This window comes from Chenopodium album, chromosome 17, assembly GCF_948465745.1.
Source record: "Chenopodium album chromosome 17, dcCheAlbu1.1, whole genome shotgun sequence".
NCBI lineage: Eukaryota > Viridiplantae > Streptophyta > Magnoliopsida > Caryophyllales > Amaranthaceae > Chenopodium > Chenopodium album.
In genome coordinates, this window is record NC_137850.1 from 46,779,972 (window position 1) to 46,801,696 (window position 21,725).

General features: G+C 33.7%; 7 protein-coding genes across 7 annotated transcripts; 5 read left to right on the plus strand and 2 right to left on the minus strand.

The window, feature by feature from the left end:
• The first annotated feature begins 2,041 nt into the window (after window positions 1–2,041).
• On the plus strand, window positions 2,042–4,858 carry LOC145589166 (aspartic proteinase nepenthesin-1-like). Its single transcript, XM_081645716.1, has 2 exons — window positions 2,042–2,639; window positions 4,110–4,858. Exons 1-2 carry the CDS (start codon window positions 2,042–2,044, stop codon window positions 4,856–4,858), a joined length of 1,347 nt encoding a protein of 448 aa, XP_081501842.1.
• Window positions 4,859–5,773: 915 nt separating this feature from the next.
• On the plus strand, window positions 5,774–8,609 carry LOC145589167 (aspartic proteinase nepenthesin-2-like). Its single transcript, XM_081645717.1, has 2 exons — window positions 5,774–6,452; window positions 7,858–8,609. Exons 1-2 carry the CDS (start codon window positions 5,774–5,776, stop codon window positions 8,607–8,609), a joined length of 1,431 nt encoding a protein of 476 aa, XP_081501843.1.
• A 932-nt stretch (window positions 8,610–9,541) lies between these two features.
• On the plus strand, window positions 9,542–11,183 carry LOC145589169 (aspartic proteinase nepenthesin-1-like). Its single transcript, XM_081645718.1, has 2 exons — window positions 9,542–10,124; window positions 10,435–11,183. The coding sequence occupies exons 1-2, from the start codon at window positions 9,542–9,544 to the stop codon at window positions 11,181–11,183; spliced, it is 1,332 nt and encodes a 443-aa protein (XP_081501844.1).
• A 1,359-nt stretch (window positions 11,184–12,542) lies between these two features.
• On the plus strand, window positions 12,543–13,958 carry LOC145589170 (anthocyanin 3'-O-beta-glucosyltransferase-like). Its single transcript, XM_081645719.1, has one exon. The coding sequence runs from the start codon at window positions 12,543–12,545 to the stop codon at window positions 13,956–13,958; it is 1,416 nt and encodes a 471-aa protein (XP_081501845.1).
• Window positions 13,959–15,891: 1,933 nt separating this feature from the next.
• LOC145589171 (putative acetyltransferase At3g50280) lies at window positions 15,892–16,632 on the minus strand. Its single transcript, XM_081645720.1, has one exon. The coding sequence runs from the start codon at window positions 16,630–16,632 to the stop codon at window positions 15,892–15,894; it is 741 nt and encodes a 246-aa protein (XP_081501846.1).
• Window positions 16,633–16,810: 178 nt separating this feature from the next.
• On the minus strand, window positions 16,811–17,951 carry LOC145589172 (putative acetyltransferase At3g50280). The gene is made up of 2 exons (XM_081645722.1): window positions 17,490–17,951; window positions 16,811–16,834 (listed from the first exon to the last, which is right to left on the minus strand). The coding sequence occupies exons 1-2, from the start codon at window positions 17,949–17,951 to the stop codon at window positions 16,811–16,813; spliced, it is 486 nt and encodes a 161-aa protein (XP_081501848.1).
• A 1,774-nt stretch (window positions 17,952–19,725) lies between these two features.
• On the plus strand, window positions 19,726–21,520 carry LOC145588261 (scopoletin glucosyltransferase-like). The gene has a single exon (XM_081644906.1). The coding sequence runs from the start codon at window positions 19,840–19,842 to the stop codon at window positions 21,313–21,315; it is 1,476 nt and encodes a 491-aa protein (XP_081501032.1). The 5' UTR covers window positions 19,726–19,839; the 3' UTR covers window positions 21,316–21,520.
• Window positions 21,521–21,725: the final 205 nt, after the last annotated feature.

The window sequence follows — 21,725 nt, forward strand, 5'->3', positions numbered from 1 at the left end:
TTTATACTACTTCTATAAGAATAATAATTCATTGTTTGTGTTTGCTTCAATGTGTGTCCTCTTTGTTAGCCAATTCTATGTATTTTGTCATTCACTTGCAAATAAAACAGTCCGTAAGTAGTATATATATGCTGCCATTTAATTTAAAATTATTTATTAAAAAAAAAATTTACTTGAACTGAATTTCGATCCGGAATGAAAATATCCGGTTTTACCCAGACCGATCCGATCCGGTTTCAATAATGAAACCCCTAGCCTAGTAGTAGTGATTATTTTATTTAGAGGTTGTAACTTAATACAAATTTAAGATAGTTGATTATAAAGGTTTTGAATGATCTATTTTCTATTAAGGCTAATTCCCTGTTGCTCACCGTGAGAAACAGGAAACGTTTCTCATGAACACCCCTAGCCTAGAACAGACATTTCACCGCTCACAAGTCCTTTGCTGTCAAGGTTGATGTGTCCTCATTAATATTACGTGGTTCACTTTGTGTGCCAGCTGTATTATAAGAGGGAGACCAGTGCTTGACGCCGTTAACTTTCAACGTTTGCCCATTTAATTAATTTTTAAAATTTTGACTGGTAAAGAAGGCAGTCGTTCCTACCCAGGCTGAAGAAAGGCACGAATTGGCTGAAGAAAGGCACGAATTGGCTGAAGACGGCACGAAATGGCTGAAGAAGGCACAGATTTTTAGGGGTTGCAGTCGAATTCTGGGCGGAACGCATCTTGAATTGGTCCAACTCGCATTCTGGATCACCGATTGAACTCGACATACGCCGGACGAATTCTGGTTCCAGGTAACTTCTCAATCAATTTCTAATCGAACATTATTTTCCCATGATCAATTAAAAGATTAAAAGAATGGCTAACAGTAGGAATAAGCTTCAATGGAGGAAATTGAGTATAAAAGGAGGAATTCAAGCTCGATGAGAGCTTCAATGGAGGACGGTCACCCTTACCCTTTGGGGTTGACCATGCCATAAATTTTACCCTTTCTTATTGGGTTTTTCGTTTGATTTCGGCGACGAAGCCGCCTATGTTCGCCGCCGATAATGGTGGTTGTCTCCGGTGTAGACGAAAGAGGAAGATGATGATGTCGGTGGGGACGAAAGAGAAATGAAACGTGTGAAATCGTTTACTTGGTAACGACATTACTCAACCTTATTGCAACATAGGCTGTCCCCGCGAAATCCTACTCAGCAGTACATGAAGTGATAAACATGTGAATAATTTCCAAAATGCCACCGTGAGAAACGAAATTGTTTCTCACCGTGAGGAATGGGGGCTCCCTCTTCTATTAAGCATATGAGTCAACCTTTTGGAATCATGGGATACAATGTTTGAACTTTTTTTTTTTTTTTTTGTAATAAATGATATTAATAATCCTACCCACTTAAAATTGGGTGGCGGTATATGGGAGTAGTAACAGTAAAAGTGGAATTGTACATAACAAAACTTTGCTAATAGAAAAAGAAACGCGTTGATTGAAAGAATTTAGAATTTTGTCTAAAAAAGAATACGGGTAAACTTAATAACGTACGAAGTAGGCCATGTTCTCTTCACATTATTTTGCTTAACTGACATTATTTTATCATGAAAATGTCATTTGATAAACAAATTTTGTATATCATTTGATAAACTAGGACAATCTCCAAAATTACAAGACTAGATCAAAAGAGATACTTTGTATAAGATAATGTCCTTGTAGATATACGCTGTAGAAGGTAATTCTAGATTTTGTAAAGTTGACTTATGAAAGGGTTGATATCAGGGAAAAGGGGGATGCACGCTTTAATCATTCTAGATATTGAAATATTCTTCATGCTGTATTCTACAAATTCAGTCACAATTTCAAGATAATCATCATTCTTCTTATACTCTGTATCTTTAAGGATAGGCACATTCACCTCCTAAGCAAAACATTCTCCAATTTTAGCCATGGTTAGTTTACCATTAAATATTTTTTTACCAGCTCTCCTTTTCTTTATTATCTTTGAAAATAGTTATGCTCATAAAAAACATAATGGTTTTAGCCTTAAAATGATTCATCGAGACTCTCCTGAATCACCTACATTTCGTGCCAACCTTACAGAAGACGATAAAATTAAGGAATACGTTCAAAGTTCAATTAGCAGATTTAACTCACTAGGAACTCTCTATGGAACAAAAAATACTAGCTCATCAACCAAATCGAGTTATAGTACTGATGAGTTCATTCGACCTACAATACTTGGTTTTGGTCTATATTACTATGTGCAACTTGGGATCGGTAGTTTTGATCATTATCCAAGTTACAAGACTTATAACTTCGAATTAGATACCGGAAATGATCTTACATGGACACAATGCGAAGGTTGTGGCCAAAATTGCTTTCATCAAACGGATGCCCTATATCCTGCTAGTCAATCTAGAACCTATAAACCATTTCCTTGCAATCAATGCCCTTATGGTGCACATTGCCAAAGTGATGGTGCTTGTACGTGGAATCGTACTTACTGGGATGGCTCATCTTTAATAGCCATTGTTGCCTCTGAAACATTTTCCACTCTTTTTCAAGGTAGCAGCCGAAACAGCCTAGTAGTACAACTGCAGAATGTCACGTTTGGCTGTGGAATTAACATGCAAAATTTCAAACAAGGTAAGATGAACTACTCGATAATCACTATGGCTTCATGTTGTATCATCTTTCTTTTAAACTTGGTTAGCTTCATTCCAGTAATTTTAATAACCATTATTAAAATACCATTTTATATTTTAATTTTTAATTTTTAATTTTTTTAATTTTTTTTTTTATTTTTTTTTTTTTATTTTTTTTTTTTTTTTTTTGAGGAAAATGGATGGCGTGCCTTATATTATTAAACTATCCATCAAAACATACAACCTCACTAGGAGCGTGGTTGTCCCAAATTTGTTCACAACCAAAAGGCACTAAACGGGCTGAATGATGTACTACACTATTGCCCTCCCGTTTAACATGGCACCAAGACAAAGGATTGAAAGAATTACGAGATTTGAGAATATCGTCTAGCAAGCTATCGAGGTCGGTGAGGAAGATCGCTCCCTTGCATAGTCTTCTAATAAGCATTTGGCTGTCCGATTCCACCACAACATCAGTATACCCATATCGTCTCGCAAGCCGAATAGCCATAGCAATGGCCTTGCATTTAGCAATGATAGGGGGGCAGAAGGCTCTTGAGCGTCTGACAACAGCCATAATAACCTCACCCTTCCAATTTTTAATTTTTAATTTTTAATAAATTTAATATTTTTAATTTTTAATTTTTAATAACCATTGTTAAAATATCATTATAGTTTAAAATGTCATTATAATTTAATTTTAATATCATTTAAGTTTAATACCATTATAGTTTAAATTTTATTTAGTTTTAATATCATTAATTTTAATTTAATTTTAATAGCGTTCTTCAAAAAAAAAATATTATTATAGTTTTAATATCAGTATTTTTAATTTAATATCTTTATAGTTTAATTTTTAATTTTTTAATATCATTATAATTTTTAATTTTTAGTAACCATTATTAAACTATGGCTTCATGTTGTGTCATATTTCTTTTAAAATATCATTATATTTTTTAAATTTTAATATAATCACCACGGCTTTATGTTGTGTCATTGTTGATGTGTCTTTTAGTATGTAGTTATTAATATCGTAACAATTACCTTCTATAAGATTATATAAAAATTGCATCATAGCAAAAAAAAATCCAATTTCTCATTTTTCACATTGCAAATATTCAATATACACATATTTTTAAAATTCTTGGTTTTAATTTGTGGGTAATTTATATGGTTATTGTAGTCCCCCTCAGTCTGTCACTACCTAGAGGGTTGTGCAAAATATCTAATCTCATCCGAAAATCCACTGATCTTGAAATTTAGGGTTGATAATCCGGTTTTTTTTCTAATTTTTTTTAATTTTTTTATTTCTGATATTTCTAATTGTACTTTAAAATTAAAAATTGTTTTAAAGTTGATTTGCATTGCAATTTTTTTTGAGAATAATACCACTAGGGTGCAGTGTATACTCTTTCACTTAATTATTTCATTCTATCATAATTGAAGAATAATTGTTATCAATCTCACGCAGGTAGTATAAAAAATAACAGGATAAACGGAAAATTGGGAATGGGTAACGGCGAATATAGTTTCCTGAATCAAGTCAGAGCATACTTTAAAGGAGTGTTCTCTTACTGCTTACCATTTGGTGATTCTACAATGTACCTCCGATTTGGCGACGATGCGATGCAACTAGTAGGCGGACTACAAAAAACAACAATGAAATTGTACCCAGGTCTCCCTAGATACTACTTGGACCTCCAAGGCATCACCGTTGATTCTACGTTACTAGAAATCGATCCCAAGGTTTTCGCTTTCAATGAGAAAGATATTACAGGCGGGTGTATAATAGACATAGTGCCGATGTTCTCTACCATTGCCTCGGAACCCTACAGTATAATGGCATCTGCGGTAATACACTACATCGAAAGTGCAAATTCCAATGTGCGCAGATTAAATGAGTCCGAGACTTTTTTGGGTCTTAAAATTTGTTACGAACAAATCTCGACGGAACCAGATATTGTTTATCTTCCTTTAATCATATTCCATTTTGGTAATAGCACCGACTTTGTTCTTAAACAAAGTTCATCCTTTGTTTCTAGAATATCAAAAGTTAGTGGTAATTACATATATTGCTTCACAATGCTTGATAGTTCGGAAAATGTAGATACCCGTTTGACGGTTTTGGGAGCACAACAGCAGAAGAGTCATCGGATTGTATATGATGTTGATAATGCTCAACTATACTTTAATCCAGCGCCTTGTTATGGTGATAATTGATGTGTAATAGTTATTTAGCTTGCATAATTAAATAAAAATTATTTATTCCTACAAATTCTTTATTGCCAAAATCTGATACTATTATATTTTAACCTTATATATTTTGATAGAGTATAAACATCACACCCGGAAATAGGGGAGATGCATATGATAATAGTATAATAGTAGCCATCCTTAATTTGACTAACACTATACTTCATTTTCATTGATCGATTTTTTATTATTTTTGTTTCTCAAACTTATAAAAAATGATATATATTTTTTATAAATTAATTTATTTTGAAAATTACTTATGAAATTAGAAAAAAAAATCTCAAAAATTCAAAAAATAAATTTCTGAAATAAAAATGAGTTTTTAAAAAGGAAAAATTATTTTTAATAAATTTGTCAAATAAAAAATAAATTAAAAAATGGTCAATGAAAATTAAGTATAATGGTAGTCAGATGACTACTATAGAATTTTCAGGAGATGCATCCATAGAAAGTAAATTTCACATGGTAAGGTAAAATATATAATTGGTATTTTGTATGTAATTTGACATTGAGCAAATGAGTAATAAATTCATTTAATACAAATCACAAATATATAAGACCATTGCATCTTGTGGGTTGGCCAAAGGGGGAGAAACTAGGATAGGATCACATGCGCTTATATATGACTCACAAAAATAATCAAATCAAAATAAGGGGGTTTAAAACAAATATATCTCCAAATTTATTAACACTCATCCGTCCTAAATCAGTAAGAAATAAAAATCAAAGATGATTGTAATATTAAATAATCATAAATGTACATGTGCTATAAAATACAAGTATATCATATTCAAACTGTAGTATGCAAATTTCACTCAATATACTAGTATATAAAATACCACTTGTTTGCACTAATTCATTTTCTTTCAACAACTAGCTTCAATGGCTAATCCAAATAAATTAGTCTATTTTTCACCAATTGTTGTAATTATCCTTCTTTCTCTAGCACCCAAAATCATCCATGCTATTGATAATAATGCTACTACCCAAAGTCACAAAGGTTTTAGCCTTAGATTAGTTCATGGAAATGGACCAAACCTTGCACAAATGGATGCAACGAGAAGAAGGGAATTCATCAAATTGTCCAAGCTCAGAATCAAATCACTTGCAAACTTAGGTAAAAACAACAAAACCAAGAATGATGATCCAACAATACGACCACCAATAAGATTAGGTACTTTTATCTACGCGGTAGAATTGGGAATGGGCACATTCGATCCAATTCCATCTCATAAAACAGTTCATCTAGGGTTTGATACTGCGAGTGATCTCATATGGACACAATGTGAAGGTTGCGGTAACAATTGTTTTCGTCAAGTAGACCCGTTATATCCCGCAAGTAAATCTATTACTTATAAGGAAGTTCCTTGCCGCACCGAGTGTCCTTCAGGCGCAAAGTGTGAGAACAATATTTGCAAGTTGGAAACCGACTATGGAGATGGCGCCAAAGTCGATTCGATCTTGGCTCATGAATCTTTTACCTTCGAGACTCCAACGACTCCTCGACTAGTGGATTTTATTCTTTTTGGTTGCGGTCTCAACATGCAAGGTTTTCATCAAGGTATGATATTACTCTCAATTTGTTCTTCATTTATCTTTCCATTCACATTTTATATGGCTTGTAATGTACACCATTAAAATCTTTAATTTCGTATTAGCATAAGTTATAAAATCTTTATAGAATGAAAATATAAATTACAATAATCTAACAATATTGTAGTAATTCGCATATACTAATGCTTGAATTGTCTAGTGTACTATACTTCATGTGTAGTATATTTTGATTTTTGTTTTTTTTTTTTTTTGACATTGGTGTATATCATAATTATATCATGTTATTTTAATCATTAAAATCATCTTAAATTATGTGGATTTCCTTTTATATTTATTTGGTGAAATCTTCTATGATCTTATCTTTCCTTTTTACAAAGGATTTTTTTAGATAGCTCAGTCTTCAATGATATGTAACAAATATAAGAGCAACTCCAATGACAAACTAATTTGACAATTAGCTTGTCATGTCACATAAGTTTTTAAACTAATTATCATTTTAGCTACTTTTTACTCCAATAGCTAGCTATTAGCTCACTAGTAGTTGTTGGATAGAAAATAACATGGAAAGAGCTTAATTGGTGCAATGAGCATTTTTTTGGAAAGTTTAATTCCCAAGATAATTAGCTTGGCAAAGCTAATTTGCTTAGTCAAGCTAATTGAGTTTTCTAGCTCCAATGCATGGTCAAGTTAGTAGCTAGGGAATTAGTGAAATTGCAAGCAAATCCCTATCTACAACCGTTGGAGTTACTCTCATAATCACAAAATGGCGCGGTCAAAGTTTTCTTAAGTTTGACCACTTGAGTTTAAAAAAAAAAAAAAGTAACCAATCAATCTTTTACATCACTTTTCAATCACTAAAGAATTTTATTTTTTTTTTCATCAATTTTTGTTATTGAAAAGTACTTGGTGTCTTTCGTCATTAACAATTGTCAATTTTGAATATCAAATACAATTTGGGTTTTTCTTTTTGGGTAATGTTATATGCAGCCCTTAGGGCTACATATAAGTAAGGGCTGCATATAAGCATTTAATATAATTCTTTTTTTAATATTAAGTTGGGAATTTATCCACAATTCACGAGTAAATCGGTGTAATAAATGCTTATTTATTATTAATTCTTTTTATTTTTAACTTTTTATTTGCGACCCTAAGGGTTGCATATATCTTTTTTTTTTTTTAAACACAATTTTGAAAGTTACAACCTTGTTGAAAATATAGCTTTTGTTGAGAGTTGACTCTTGTTACTACTGGTATAAATATCTTTTCAAGGGCGGTTATTGGGCTATACAAAACACAGGGGCTCATTTATATTGGGCCCAAATTCTAAAATTTCATTATTCATGCATATATCTTTATTTCATTTGATATACAATAAATAACATGAGGTACCCTTTGATTGTGTTGTAATGCAGATGATGATCCAAACAACAAAATAAGTGGAATATTTGGAATGAGTTATGGCGCACGTAGCTTCCATGAACAAAAAAAAAATGTGGTTAATGGAAAATTCCAATATTGCTTACAAAAGAAAGAATATCAAGATTTACCACCAATGCTCCTTCGATTTGGAGATGATTGTATACAACCCGGAAAGCCTAGTGCCACCCCAATGTTTCAACATCAGAACAAACCTTATTACTACTTAGATCTTCGCGGTATTCAGGTAAACAAAAAGGACCTTGAAATTCCTCCTAACGCGTTTCAAATCACACCAGACGGAAAAGGAGGAACCATCATCGACACAGGCACATCCATAAGCCTTGTAACTACTTCGGCCTACCAAGCCTTAGAAAAAGAGGTGGCAGCATCTATTGAATCTAGAAACTCAAACTTAGAGAGATTAGATGATGCTTCAGCAAGGTATGAAGGGTTCGGCCTTTGTTACAGGCGTGTACGTGAGCCTACAACCCTTAATCTTCCTTGGATTACTTGGAAGTTTGCAAATAACGTGATTTTCGTGATGAATTCTGATGTAACATTTGAAATTTACACCAAACATGATGGTCAAGTCCTAGTTTGCTTGAAGATTTTTGAAAATAGTTTGGAAGACGGTGATGGTATGACCGTATTAGGATCTACGCAACAAGTTGGTCATCGGATAACATATGATATTCCAAATGGACAACTACTCGTTGCAAATGAGGATTGCAACAAGGGTCGTTGATACTAGCTAGCTATATTCTTACATGTATATAATAACATTAAGCGGATTGCAACAAGGGTCGTTCGTTGATACTAGCTATCTTCTTATATATAAATAATAACATTAACTGTTTGAGTTTGCAGTTTGCTTTAATATAATGTCCTCTCTTTTTGCTTAATGTATTTTGTCTTGCATTCCATTGGCTACGCAATAACATTGTAGTGATTATTCAGAGATCGATTCTTAAATTGGTCATTATGGTTATGAATTGTCTATAATCTACTCCCTCCAAACAACTTTTAGGTTCCTTTTTTTTTTTTTTTTTTTTTTTTTTGGAGCCAAACTCTAATCTATAAGAAAATAATATAGTCAAGTAAAATCTTATTATGCGGGATAGGTTCATTATTATAACTTCTACTTCAAGAATGTTATATGTTTATAGTTTTTACATGTATAGAATTAGAAATTATGTGTCAAGGCATATGTTGAGAACCATACAAAGTTAAATGGGACAACGAGTATTAAGATGTTCCCTCCATTTTTTTTAAGTGTCCAATTAAAACTTTGTTTAGGTAGTATATCAAAGATATTTACATATATACGTAACTTATCATTTTGATATCGTTAATCATATTACATTCCATAAATAAAACAATTATCTTTGACCAGCATTATTGGTGAGAAAAATATTAAAGTACAAATGAATAATTAAGTGGTTATAAATAGAGTAACCTGTCAAAAAAAAAAAAAAAAAAAAAAAATTGATAGAGTCAAGAAGCTAAGTAAACTCTCTGAAAAAAAAAACTGAGGGATTCCCAATTTTCAAAGACCTTTTATTGTCTATGGCTAATCCCTTGTTACAGTTTTTTTTAGTGTCACTCCTTTTCTTTATAGTCGATAACTTCCTTCAAAGTAGTCATGCTACTAAAAACCATATTGGTTTTAGCCTTAAAATGATTCATCGATACTCTCTTGAATCACCTATACATCGCACCAACAACCTTACTGAAAACAAGAAATGGGAAGAGTATATTCGTTTGTCGAATTCTAGAGTAAAGTCCCTAACAAGGTTACATGGTACCAAAAATACTACCTCTTTGAAGTCGCGTCACATAAATGATTGGATCATTCGACCTTCTTTAGGTCTCGTGGATCTATTATATTATGTGCAAGTTGGTATTGGTACATTTAATCAAGATCCAAGATACAAAACTTATTACCTAGGCTTAGATACGGGCAGTGATCTTACATGGACACAATGCGAAGGTTGTGGCCAAAATTGCTTTCATCAAGCAGATCCCTTATTTCCTGCTAGTCAATCACAATCTTACAAACCACTTCCTTGCGAACATTGCCCTTCTAGTGCACAATGCCAAAGTGATGGTTGTAGATTGGAACGAGTTTATAGCGACGATTCATCCGTATTAGCTATTGCTGCCTTGGAAACTTTAACCTTCCAATCTGACTACGACCAATATGTAGCTGTGTCCAATGCCTTTTTTGGTTGTGGCATTAACATGCAAAATTTTAAAGAAGGTACGATTAATATGTACTCGATTTTTTATTTGTTCTGTCATGTTGTGTCATGTTTTTTAAAAAGATCTACACAATTCACTCAATTATTAACCTATCAATCGATAACTTTGTGTCCTTTTTTCATTTTATTTTAATTTTTTGTATGTCAGACAAAATAAGTTTAGAATGAATAGTTCCTACAAAAATATAATTAAAAATTTCAAATAAAATAATTAGTATACGATATATTTTAATAAAATAAAATAAATTTAGATAAAATAATTTCAGACAAAATTGAATGAACCGAGTTGATTATGTATTTTTTGTGCAGGAGGTAAAGATGATAACAAAATCAGCGGACTTATGGGCATGGGTTACGGCGATTTTAGTTTCTGGAACCGAGCTGGTGCAGTGTCGAAGGGACGATTCTCATACTGCTTACAATTGCCGTCTGCCAAAGCAGCTGGTAGTTCACCAATGTTCCTTCGATTTGGAACCGATGTGGTTGAACCATCAGGAATGAAATCGACACCGTTACAACGCTTCCAAGACCGTTCGACGTACTACTTAACCCTCGAAGGGATCACTGTAGGCACTCAACGACTAGATGTTGATCCCTCAATGTTCCAACTAACCGCAGATGGTAGAGGAGGGTGTATCATAGACTCGGGGGCCGCAACCTCGTACATTGTCTCGGAAGCCTACGGAAAGTTTTTAGACGCTGTATCGAACGTCATTGAAACAAGCAACACGAATGTGAGGAAGATGGATCGGCCGGAATTGGGACTTAGGCTTTGTTACGAACGTATAGCGGATCCGATTGACATTAAGGTTCCAATTATTACATATCATTTTGCTAATAATGCGGACTTGGTTATACCACCACCTGCGAGCTTTGTCATCAGCCAAGCTAGTAGCGGAAATGCCATGGTTTGTTTGATGTATCTTGAAAGTACACAAGAAGAACATAATAGTGTTACATACTTGGGAGCGTACCAGCAGATGAACCAACGGATTATATATGATAATCATGTTGGCCAGTTACTCTTTGCACAAGCAGATTGTTCAATGGCTAATTAATGGATTTATAACTAACATGAATAAATGTTTATAAGTGTTATAAACATGAATAAATGTTATAAAATTGAATAAATGGGATTACAATAGATTTCAACAGTTTTCTTTTCATGTACTCATTTGTTTCTTTGCATTTTTTATTTTAATACACTTTTTTAAAAATTTATAATTTCATATTATCAAAATTTATAAAAATCTGCTTTCAAAAACTATATATCAAAACGACTTTATTTAAACTTTCATTGACTATGTTTTTCCTTATATTTTATTGAAAATAAGTATTATATTTTTGAAATATATTAGTCATTATTGACTCATGGTTCCTTAATCCCCTTCTTTCTGTATTATTGCCTAACTATATTAATTTTTTGAGTACGATAACTGGAAAATTAATAATTTATGAGATTAAACCATCTATGTCAAATACATTTTTTATAAAAATTTAAACTTATCAAGGTGAAATTGGACGGTATACGATTTTATAATTTTATAAAAAAAATTGTATCTATGAGCATTTGATAGTTTCAATCACAACTTGGATGTTTTTTATTAACAAGTACACTTAAAAAGTGGACGTTCATCACTCATAGTCTCATTACTCTCATATTCTACTCCCTCTTGTTCTCGAATTTTTCAGACTTTCCTTTTGTCTATTGCTATTTTGCTAATTAATTGTCACGTGCCTAAAACAAGTGGACATGTGCTCACGCTTTTCTTAATGTGCCTACTGTTAATTCGTCACCGTTTCGCGTTGATTTACTTGGCCAATTGGGCATCCAAATTTATTAATAATAAGGATTTATTTGGTATAGCTATATTTTTCTGTTTTTTTTTTTTTTTTCAAAATCATATACTACCTCCGTTACATATTATTTGCAACGATTTGACATAAAATAGAGAGAAAAAATATCTAAGCATTGCAAATAATATTTTTTTTTGACACAACGTTGTAAATAATATGTAACAGAGGTAGTAATATATATCATAAAATGAATCAAAAACTAATCAAACTTATTAAAATTATGATTTTTTAAAAACTGACAACAAAAAAGTATAAACACCTTTTATTTATTTTCTGTTTTTTGTTTTAAGATACCAAACAAGAAAATAAACTCACTCAAATCTCAACTTTTATACCATAGTTATTTGGTTATTATACGGAGTACTAGCTATTTTGTATTTGCTCATCAAGTCATCAGACACTTTAATATTAAACGTTGACCCACGAAACTGTAAAATATGTGCACCACTTGTATTTTCACAGTGCAATTGGACACTCTTTATTCTATAAACCAAATTCGACCCTCTTGCCCAAGGCCATTGCCCATCTTCAGTTCTTACAAAAAAAAAAAAAAACCAAAAATGAACTCAGAGAAAGATCAACCTCACATATTTTTCCTCCCTTTCTTAGCTCCAGGCCATATGATTCCATCCATGGATATGGTAAGATTATTCACAACTCGAGGACTCAAAACCACCATTGTTACCACGCCTGCCAACGTGCATTTTTTTGCTAAAGCCATTAAAATCGATACCCAAAGTTCGAGCATTGAAATCAACCTACTAACCATCGAATTCCCTTTTGAAGAAGTAGGACTTCCTAAAGGATGTGAAAATTTTGATTGTGTCACAACCCCTGAAATGTTCTTTAAGTTTTTTAAGGCCGTTGATCTTCTTCAACAGCCTTTTTCAAACTTAGTGGAAAAATACCACCCTACTTGTTTAGTAGCAGATGTTTTCTTTCATTGGGCTAATTCCGTTGCTAGTAAGTTCGAGGTTCCACGTTTAGGATTCCATGGAAGTAATTACTTTTCGCGGTGCATTGTTTACAATCTACTTCAGCATGAACCGCACAAGAAACTTTCATCTGACTCGGAAACTTTTGTTGTACCTGGCGATCTTCCTCATGAGGTAACGTTATCAAATTCGGAGTTGGCCCCTTACGACAAGAAACAAGGTTCAATTTTCTTACTCGAATTGATGGATAAAATAAGAGAGGGTGTGAAAGAATGTTATGGGGTTATAATGAACAGTTTTTATGAGTTAGAATCTGCTTACATTGATTATTATGAAAATGTTATGGACATGAAACAATGGCATATTGGACCGTTTTCGCTTTACTTTAATAATGAAGGAGAAAATGATGTTAGTGAATGTAGGAGATGGCTTGATGAGAAAGAGACTAATTCAGTAATTTACATTTGTTTTGGGAGTGTGTCAAATGTATCAAATGCTCAGTTACATGAAATAGCAATAGCCCTTGAAGATTTGGGTCAAAAGTTCATCATAGTTGTTAGGGAGGACACAAAGGAGTGGATCGCGGATGGGTTTGAGGCAAAAACTAAGGGCCGAGGTTTGATTATAAGAGGATGGGCACCACAAAAAATGATTCTAAATCATTCCAGTGTGGGCGGCTTTGTGACTCATTGTGGATGGAACTCGATACTAGAAGGGGTAATCACAGGTGTTCCTATGGTTACATGGCCACTCCATGCTGAACAATTTTATAATGAGAAGTTGGTAACGGATGTTCTAAGGATTGGAATTCAAGTCGGGTCAAAACAATTTGTTCCAAGAGTTGGGTATCATAATATAATCATTGGAAATAAAGAGATTTTGAAGGCAATGAAAAGTGTGATGATTGGTGAAGAAGCTCAAGATATGAGAAATAGGGTTCAGAAGCTAAAAGAGATGGCAAAGAAGACTATATCCGAAGGAGGATCATCTTACTCTCAAATAACTGCTTTAATTACAGAAATTAAATCATTCAAGAGCTAAATGAACATAAATTAAAAATATTTTTTTTTGATATAATTGTAAGTTCTCAATTCAGTATTGAATGTTGCACCTCAATTTTAACTTTTAATTGTGTCATTCAAGAACAAAGATTTTTCTTCGAGTAAGGTAAGTAAGAAGTTGTAGAAGGGATAGGCTTACCCCCCATATTTGTCCTTCATTGTGTTAAAGAAGTGTTACTACATAAAGTGTGTCAATTTATTCTTGTTATATTACTTCTGTTATGGGATAGCTGTACCATTTCTACTCTTTTGAAAGTCAATGTTTTAAAATTTGCCCATAGATTCTCATGAATAAAATCATCTTTAGGTGTAATCATGCTATAATAGTCTCAATAGAGGTGTCAAATCGGGTACCCAGATGAAGTTTGGGTTGACCCACGATGGATCGGGGTGTTTGGGTCGGGTATGACGGGTCATTTTATCCTAACAAACCAAATCAAATCGGGTCAAGCTTAATCATATTCGAGTCAAAGGTGGGTCAAGGTATGGTCAGGTACAAATCGAATTCGGGTCAAGTCAAATTCGGGTCGAGTCATATCAAGTTCAAGTATGCTCGAATTCGGATTTAATTGAGTTTATTTGGGTTAAAATGAATTTAATAGACTTTGAATCAGATCATTTCAGATTCAGTTAGATCTCAGTTCAAATCAATTCAGTTTCGATTAAATCTCACTTCAAATCAATCATGTAATTTTAAACTCGTTATAAAGCTATTTTCTATACAAGTATTTTAATATTTTTTACTCCTATCAACCCCATTTTTTAATTGTTAGTAGAATTTCTCTCTTCTACAAATAATTAAATATAACCCCCATTAACTACACTTTATATTCAAAATCCCCCGGTCTCCACTATAATCAAAAAGTCGTTGACTAATTAACTCATAAGTTTTGGATAGAATTTAGTAGGGTCGCGGGTAGTTTTGAATCGGGTTAAAAAAAGGTCGGGTAAAATAAGGTATTTTTGGGTATAAATGGTTTCGGGTAGATTTCGTTTCGGGTTAAATCGAATCCAAGTCTTGAATTGTCGGGTTTGATTGGTTTTGGATAAATAATGAGTCGATACCAAGTTGGTTTTGGATCGTAAACTTCAGGGTAAAATCGATTTCGAGTTAACTTCGAGTTGATTCCAGATCGGATTTGGATTAAAAATTTTCAGGTCCAACCAGTTTGAAAACAGTTCGGCTTCAGGTAAACCTTTCGATTCGGATAAGTATTTGACATCTCTAAGTCTCAGTATATATTTTAAAATTATTCCCGTTTTATACTTTATTCTAATAAGTAGCTAATATAAGGTCAAACTAATATATTGACACTATAAAAATAAATAAATAAATAATAATTTTTTTTTTAAAAAAAAAAAAAAACACACACACACACACATACTCCATAATGCATTTTGAAACGCAAGAAGTATTAAGGCTCATATTAATCATATAGCTATTATCCGGCAACCACTCCAACTACTACTCAAAGATGATTGAAGTGCAACTTTTATAAACTTTTTCTGTATAATTGCATTATTAACAATTCCACTTTAGTTAATTAACCAGCTCTTGTCAACCTTCTTTATACTCCATGATAACAAAACAATACTGTAAAGATATTGATATTATAAACAAATACTCATAGGTCTAAGATTAGCTTACATAAGACATTCTGGTCAAATTTCGCTAACCTTGACTAATTATTAAACTTGCTACTATACTTGCTAGAGTTGCAAGTCTTGCAACCCACAAGACACTGCCCAGTAGCAAACACAAAACTATAGGATCAGTGGATCATAGCACTCTCCAGCCCACACAGTAGACTCCGGACTCTAATCCCTGCGCAACAATCATGCGTCGGATGCATAAAAGACTTGTTGGCCTTGCATCCTAACACAGTAACACGTAACGCTAGATCTTTGAAGAGTTAACCTAGTGTAACAAAACTCGTAAACTCTTCATCCATTTCAAGAGCACTCATAGTTGAAGGCGCAAGGGAAACCTCTAGATCAATGCTCCCTGCCCCTTCACTTCCTTGACTAACAGACACTCTTCCTTCAACTTCATTGACGTTTCCGGTACGAATAGCTACAGGTCTCCCCATCCCAAATTCAGTCCCAAACAAATTGGACCTATGCGACCCAACAATCTTAACAAAATTAACCCCAAAGAACGCGGAATCATTAGCAAGTTGGCCTATAATTGGAGCCTCACAATACTTCCTAAACGATTCAATAATTGTTTTGTCATCCACGTTTTTTAGACTTGCATGAAGCAACAATGAACCCCAGCCTAAGCCAGTGTTTAAGTGCTTCCCAACTTTGCAACTGGCCCTAATCCTTGAGAAATAGTTCCCAAAGTATTCTTGCGAAAGTGGAGGAATCAAACGAGGCCACAAGTTCATGGTAAGAGAACAGTTAGTCTCCATTTCAGGGTCTAGTTTCCGAGCTCGGGTTATAGCCCTCCATAAAAGCCCTGACAGCGCTTGGAAAGAGGATATTTCATTATTATGGTTTCTTTCATTACGTATGTCGTTGTTCGCCTTGGCTTTAAGCCTTGTCATTGACACACGTGAAAACTGAAAAGATTTTCTCTTTAATGGAGGCAGGATTTTCCTTGGACAAGAACTCAGATGGTTCAACATATGGTAGCTTAAGAACTGGGCCATATCCGTCAGGAAAGAAGGGTTCGAATTGGTTCCCTAGAGATGGGGACATAGGTTAGTTCTTCCCCATTTTGCAGGTTATTACCTACAGAATTGAAAATCTCTGACAAGGTGATAAAATGTTTAAGGGAAGTGCCATCCCCTATTGAGTGGCTGAAGGAAAATCCGATAAATATTCCATCTACAAGCTCTGTGAGACTGTGACCTACAAAATTTTTACATATTACAGTAACATTACTCGTATACTGTCAAATTAAATCAATAAAACATAGAGCAGGAAAAAAATAACCCCGAAATGCAGGACACAAATTCGAATTGGAAAACCCTTTACTTCTTGATTTAACTCATTACTAAAACACAGGGATCATAATTTCATAATTTTTTACAAGGATAGGTTGTAGTAGAGAGAAATTATAAAGGTATAAAAGAATGCATGTTTATCATCCCCAACCAATATCTCAATAACTAAAACAAGGCTTTACATGAGAAAATAAAGCCTGCCTATATAAGAATATTGGTTAGTAAAGCAATTTGTATAATTGTTAAACAGGCCTACACTGCTCACCTGGCACAAGGAGAGAATCCACTTTATAAGTTCAACGAAGTTCCACCTCAAAATTATATGCAATAAAGAGAATCGGCCCTTATAAAGTGTGCACAACTTCTACCTTCTGTAATGTGAAAACACATTTCAACACTCCCTCTTAAATTTGCATAATGTGGACAACACTTCCACTCACATGTCACATTTGAGTTTGTTCATAAACTCAACATGTATAATTGTATACTACAGTCTACAGTAAGGGTTAGTGTGGCCACCATAATTAACTGAAAATGTACTTTAATACAGAGTAAGTTACCTGAAGTGATAACAGAGCATTGGTGTGGCCATCATAATTAATTGCCCTCTCACCAAGATCATAAAAGGATCTGAAAGCAGGGTGGACGTCGGTGCCAGAGAGAACATCAGATACAGTGGAGTCTAGGGAAGCATGGATAAATCTAGCACCAGGGGTGTTGACACAATCAAGAAAAATGCAACAAGCATGCTCATCTGGGAAAGTTCGGGTAGCGAAACGGCCAGCTAGTGGGTAGAAATGGACGAGAGAAAGAGAAAAGGAGTGTTTAAGTTTCAACAGGAAAACCTCAGTTTGAAAACCAGCATCATAAGGTTTGGTGTACATGAGACCTTTTTGCATATAGTTAGCGCATAATGTGTCAATGTCCATAGGACTTAAGTTGTAAGGTTTCTTTGAGGCTTCATTAACAGCTTCAGGATCTGGCTTGATGAAGCATTCTGAGACCAACTTCACTTGTGCCATTTTTTTGAAATTATTTGTGGTTTGAAGCTTAATTAATGCTCTCTTTAATTGTCTCTTTGGTTTGCAATTTCATATTTATGGTCGATGCATTATAATTGAGTGGGTGAAAACTCGACAAGAATTTTCATGAGAATCATGTCAATGTATATAAATATTTCTTCATCAATCATGTTAGTGTATATAAATATCTCTTTATTGTAAGATGAGGGATGTGACTATACATTTGTCATTTTGTCATAATTGTTGTTGTTAACGTTATTGGTTAGATAGTGGTTTGTCTATGTTTTGATATTTTTTTGTAGTTAATTGATTAATATTTCCTCTATTTCTTGCTATAAGCAATATTTTGAACTTACCACTATTTTTATTTGTAGGATGCCCGATGATTACTATTAACCTATTTGATATAAACCCAACATAATGAATAGTTCGCCATCTCCATGGGTGTGGAAAGATTAGTTTTTAAGTGTGGTGGTTTTTTATATCATGCTAATTGATGTTCCTATTAGATCCCAAAGATTATTACATAGAAAAGCAGAGTTTGAACAATAAACATGAACCTAATATAATAATTCCTCCATTACACAAATGTTCCAAAAATTATCATTTTAGGAAAATTCACAAATATTACAACATTTCCCTATTAGCACATGTTCTCTCTTTATCACAAGGGTCCCTATCTAAATTCCTCTTTTTTTTTCTTTTTTTTTTTTTGAAAGACCCTATCTTAATTCCTCTCTATCTCTCTCTTCTTCTTAAAATCTGTGTATAATCCCCATGTTACAATATTAAGGAACGGAAAAAGTAACATACACATATAAGCTTCGTAAAATCGGGAGTTAAAGAGGAAATCAATGAAATACTTGTGGGCCTATAGGCTATAGCCCCTTAATGGCCTCACCGCCCCACCAAAAATAACCCTAAATTTCCCCTACATAATTGAAGTCTGAAAATACCTCCACGATATACGTAGAGCTCATTCACTTCAGCTTAATTTCAATACAGTTTAGTTCAACTCCTAATTTCCTTCTCTTATAAAATATTCAGTTCATTTCAGTTCAGCTCAGTAAATGTGAACAGTGTATACTATTAAATTTTGCACTTAAATGGAAAACTAATTTGTGAAAACAAATTCCAAGAGTATTTTAGATACTCCCTTTGTCTCATATGGAGTACCCTTAAAAAAAAAAAAAAAAAAAAAAAAAAAAAAAAAAAAAAAAAAACATTTTTCAATAAAAAAAAATTGTATACAGAGTACGAATTATATGTGTACTGCATATACATCAAACAAATAAGCATATTTTAAAATTGAAAATGGAGAATTGTAAAATCATAGAAATTAGAACTTCCCACAAAACATGTTAAATTATTACCATGCCCTCCTTTGGTCAATAAAAATTTATTCAATTTCCTTTGATTTAAAACAAAATACTCTTTAGTTCCTACATTTCATTTTTGATGGTCGAAACTATGAATGACCGTAAATTCTCATGAATATATCTACGAACATTGTAGGTGTGATCTTATATTCTTATTGTTAAAGTTTTGAGAAAAAACAAATAGTGCAATTATATTGAGACATAGAAGTTAATTTATATATCCGGCTTGAAAATGACAAGTACAAAGAAAAATGAAGAGAAGTAAAAAGACATGTTCAACAACTACTCCAACAATAAAATAAATAAACCTACTCGAAGATGATTAGGTGCAACTTTAATTATCATATTAAATAATTCTGTGTGAAATAAAATCATTGACAATGGCACTTTAGCAGTTAACCAGCTCTCTTCAACAGTTCAAACTTCTCTCTACTCCATTGTCCTCTTTCAAGACCTAAAGTCAAGGTAACCAAACCTCCTAATCAAACCTCAGGAGTGGAAAAACTAAGATGAGTTCGGAGCAAGATCAACTTCACATAGTTTTCCTCCCTTTTATGGCTCCTGGCCATATGATCCCAACTATGGACATGGCTAGGTTATTCGCAGCTCGGAAAATCAAATCTACCATTGTTACCACACCTGCTAATGCAAACTATTTCGCAGAAACTATCCAAATACATACCCAAAAAGATTGCCTCGAAATCAACCTCCTTACAATAAAATTTCCATATGATGATGAAGCAGGACTCCCAAAAGGGTGTGAGAATGCAGATTCTCTAACCTCAACAGAAATGTTTAGCCGTTTCTTCAAGGCCATCGATCTTCTTCAACAACCTTTCACAAACCTCCTTCAAAAATGCCAACCCAATTGTTTGGTAGCTGATCATTTCATCCATTGGGCTAATTCCATAGCTATTGAGTTTGGAATTCCATGTTTAATGTTCCATGGAAGTAGTTACTTTTCTCAGTGCATCACTTACAACTTACTTCAATATGAGCCACACAAAAACCTTTTGTATGATTCAGACACTTTTGTTGTTCCTGGTGATCTTCCTCATAAGATAAAATTTACAAAATCAGAATTGTCCCCTTACGACAAAAAAGAAGGTCCGAATTTCCTACTAGAACTGATGGATAAAATAAGAGACGCAATGAAAGCTTGTAATGGAGTGATAATGAACAGCTATTATGAGTTAGAACCAGTTTATGCTGACTCCTATGCGAGGGTTATGGGGATGAAACATTGGCACATTGGACCGTTTTCACTTTACTTCAATAGAAGAGAAGACAATGAAGCATTTCGTAGAGGGAAAAAGTCTTCGGTGGATGTAAATGAATGTAAGAGATGGCTTGACGAGAAAGAGCCTGATTCAGTGATTTATGTATGTCTTGGCAGCATGTCGAATGTATCAGATGCTCAGTTATATGAGATAGCAATATCTCTTGAAGCTCTGGGTCAAAATTTTATCCTAGTTGTAAGGAATGAGGATACCAAGGAGTGGGTCCCACAAGGGTTCGAGGCAAGGATAGAAGGTCGAGGTTTGATCATAAGAGGTTGGGCCCCACAACAGATGATTCTTGATCATCGTGGCGTGGGTGGGTTTGTGACTCATTGTGGATGGAACTCAATACTAGAAGGGGTGGTCTCAGGTGTACCTATGGTTACCTGGCCGTTTCATGCCGAGCAATTTTATAATGAGAAACTGGTCACAGATGTGTTAAAGATTGGTGTTCCAGTGGGCTCGAAAAAATGGGTACCAAGGACGGGAAGCCACAATATCATCATTGGTAATAAAGAGATCTTGAATGCAATGGTAAAAATATTAATTGGTGAAGAAGCTCAAGATATGAAAAGAAGGGCAAAGGAGTTCAAAGAGATGGCAAGGTTGGCTATTTATGAAGGAGGCTCATCTTATTCTCATTTAAATGCCTTAATTGAAGAATTGAAAGCACACAAGAGTAGATCTACGTCCTTGATAAAATGATTATTGTACCAAGTTGTTGCTTCTTTTATGTTAATCATTTCTTCTGTACTAAACTTCAGTTGTTTTAGTTGTTCTTGAATCTTGATCAAATGGAGAAAAGAAAGGAAGCATCAAAATTGTCTTGTATATGGGCTGATCATGAGCAAAAGGTAGTCTAGAGGGGTGTTCGCAGTGCGGTTTGGATCCTAAACCGCAAAATTATAGTTTGTATTTGTCCAAACCACACTTATAACCAAACCACACCACAAATATTTTTTAAAAAATACTTTCGCGGTTCAGTCATTTTGGAAACCGCATTGCAATTTTTAAACCGCACCAAATCGCAAAATTGCGGTTTGGTGCAGTCTAGACCGCACTTTGAACAGCCTGAAGTCCAATCCATTTCTAAAACCTCCATACCTCAGCATTAT

Excerpts from the sequence above, each read along its gene's own strand:
- LOC145589169 (XM_081645718.1), top strand. The coding sequence starts at position 9,542 with ATGATTCATCGATACTCTCTTGAATCACCTATACATCGCACCAACAAC. Across the intron at positions 10,125-10,434 it reads CATGCAAAATTTTAAAGAAG|GAGGTAAAGATGATAACAAA; the intron begins GTACGATTAATA and ends TTTTTTGTGCAG.
- LOC145589171 (XM_081645720.1), bottom strand. The coding sequence starts at position 16,632 with ATGGCCCAGTTCTTAAGCTACCATATGTTGAACCATCTGAGTTCTTGT.
- LOC145589172 (XM_081645722.1), bottom strand. The coding sequence starts at position 17,951 with ATGGCACAAGTGAAGTTGGTCTCAGAATGCTTCATCAAGCCAGATCCT. Across the intron at positions 16,835-17,489 it reads ATGCTCTGTTATCACTTCAG|GTCACAGTCTCACAGAGCTT; the intron begins GTAACTTACTCT and ends AAAATTTTGTAG.
- LOC145589170 (XM_081645719.1), top strand. The coding sequence starts at position 12,543 with ATGAACTCAGAGAAAGATCAACCTCACATATTTTTCCTCCCTTTCTTA.
- LOC145588261 (XM_081644906.1), top strand. The coding sequence starts at position 19,840 with ATGAGTTCGGAGCAAGATCAACTTCACATAGTTTTCCTCCCTTTTATG.
- LOC145589167 (XM_081645717.1), top strand. The coding sequence starts at position 5,774 with ATGGCTAATCCAAATAAATTAGTCTATTTTTCACCAATTGTTGTAATT. Across the intron at positions 6,453-7,857 it reads CATGCAAGGTTTTCATCAAG|ATGATGATCCAAACAACAAA; the intron begins GTATGATATTAC and ends GTTGTAATGCAG.
- LOC145589166 (XM_081645716.1), top strand. The coding sequence starts at position 2,042 with ATGATTCATCGAGACTCTCCTGAATCACCTACATTTCGTGCCAACCTT. Across the intron at positions 2,640-4,109 it reads CATGCAAAATTTCAAACAAG|GTAGTATAAAAAATAACAGG; the intron begins GTAAGATGAACT and ends AATCTCACGCAG.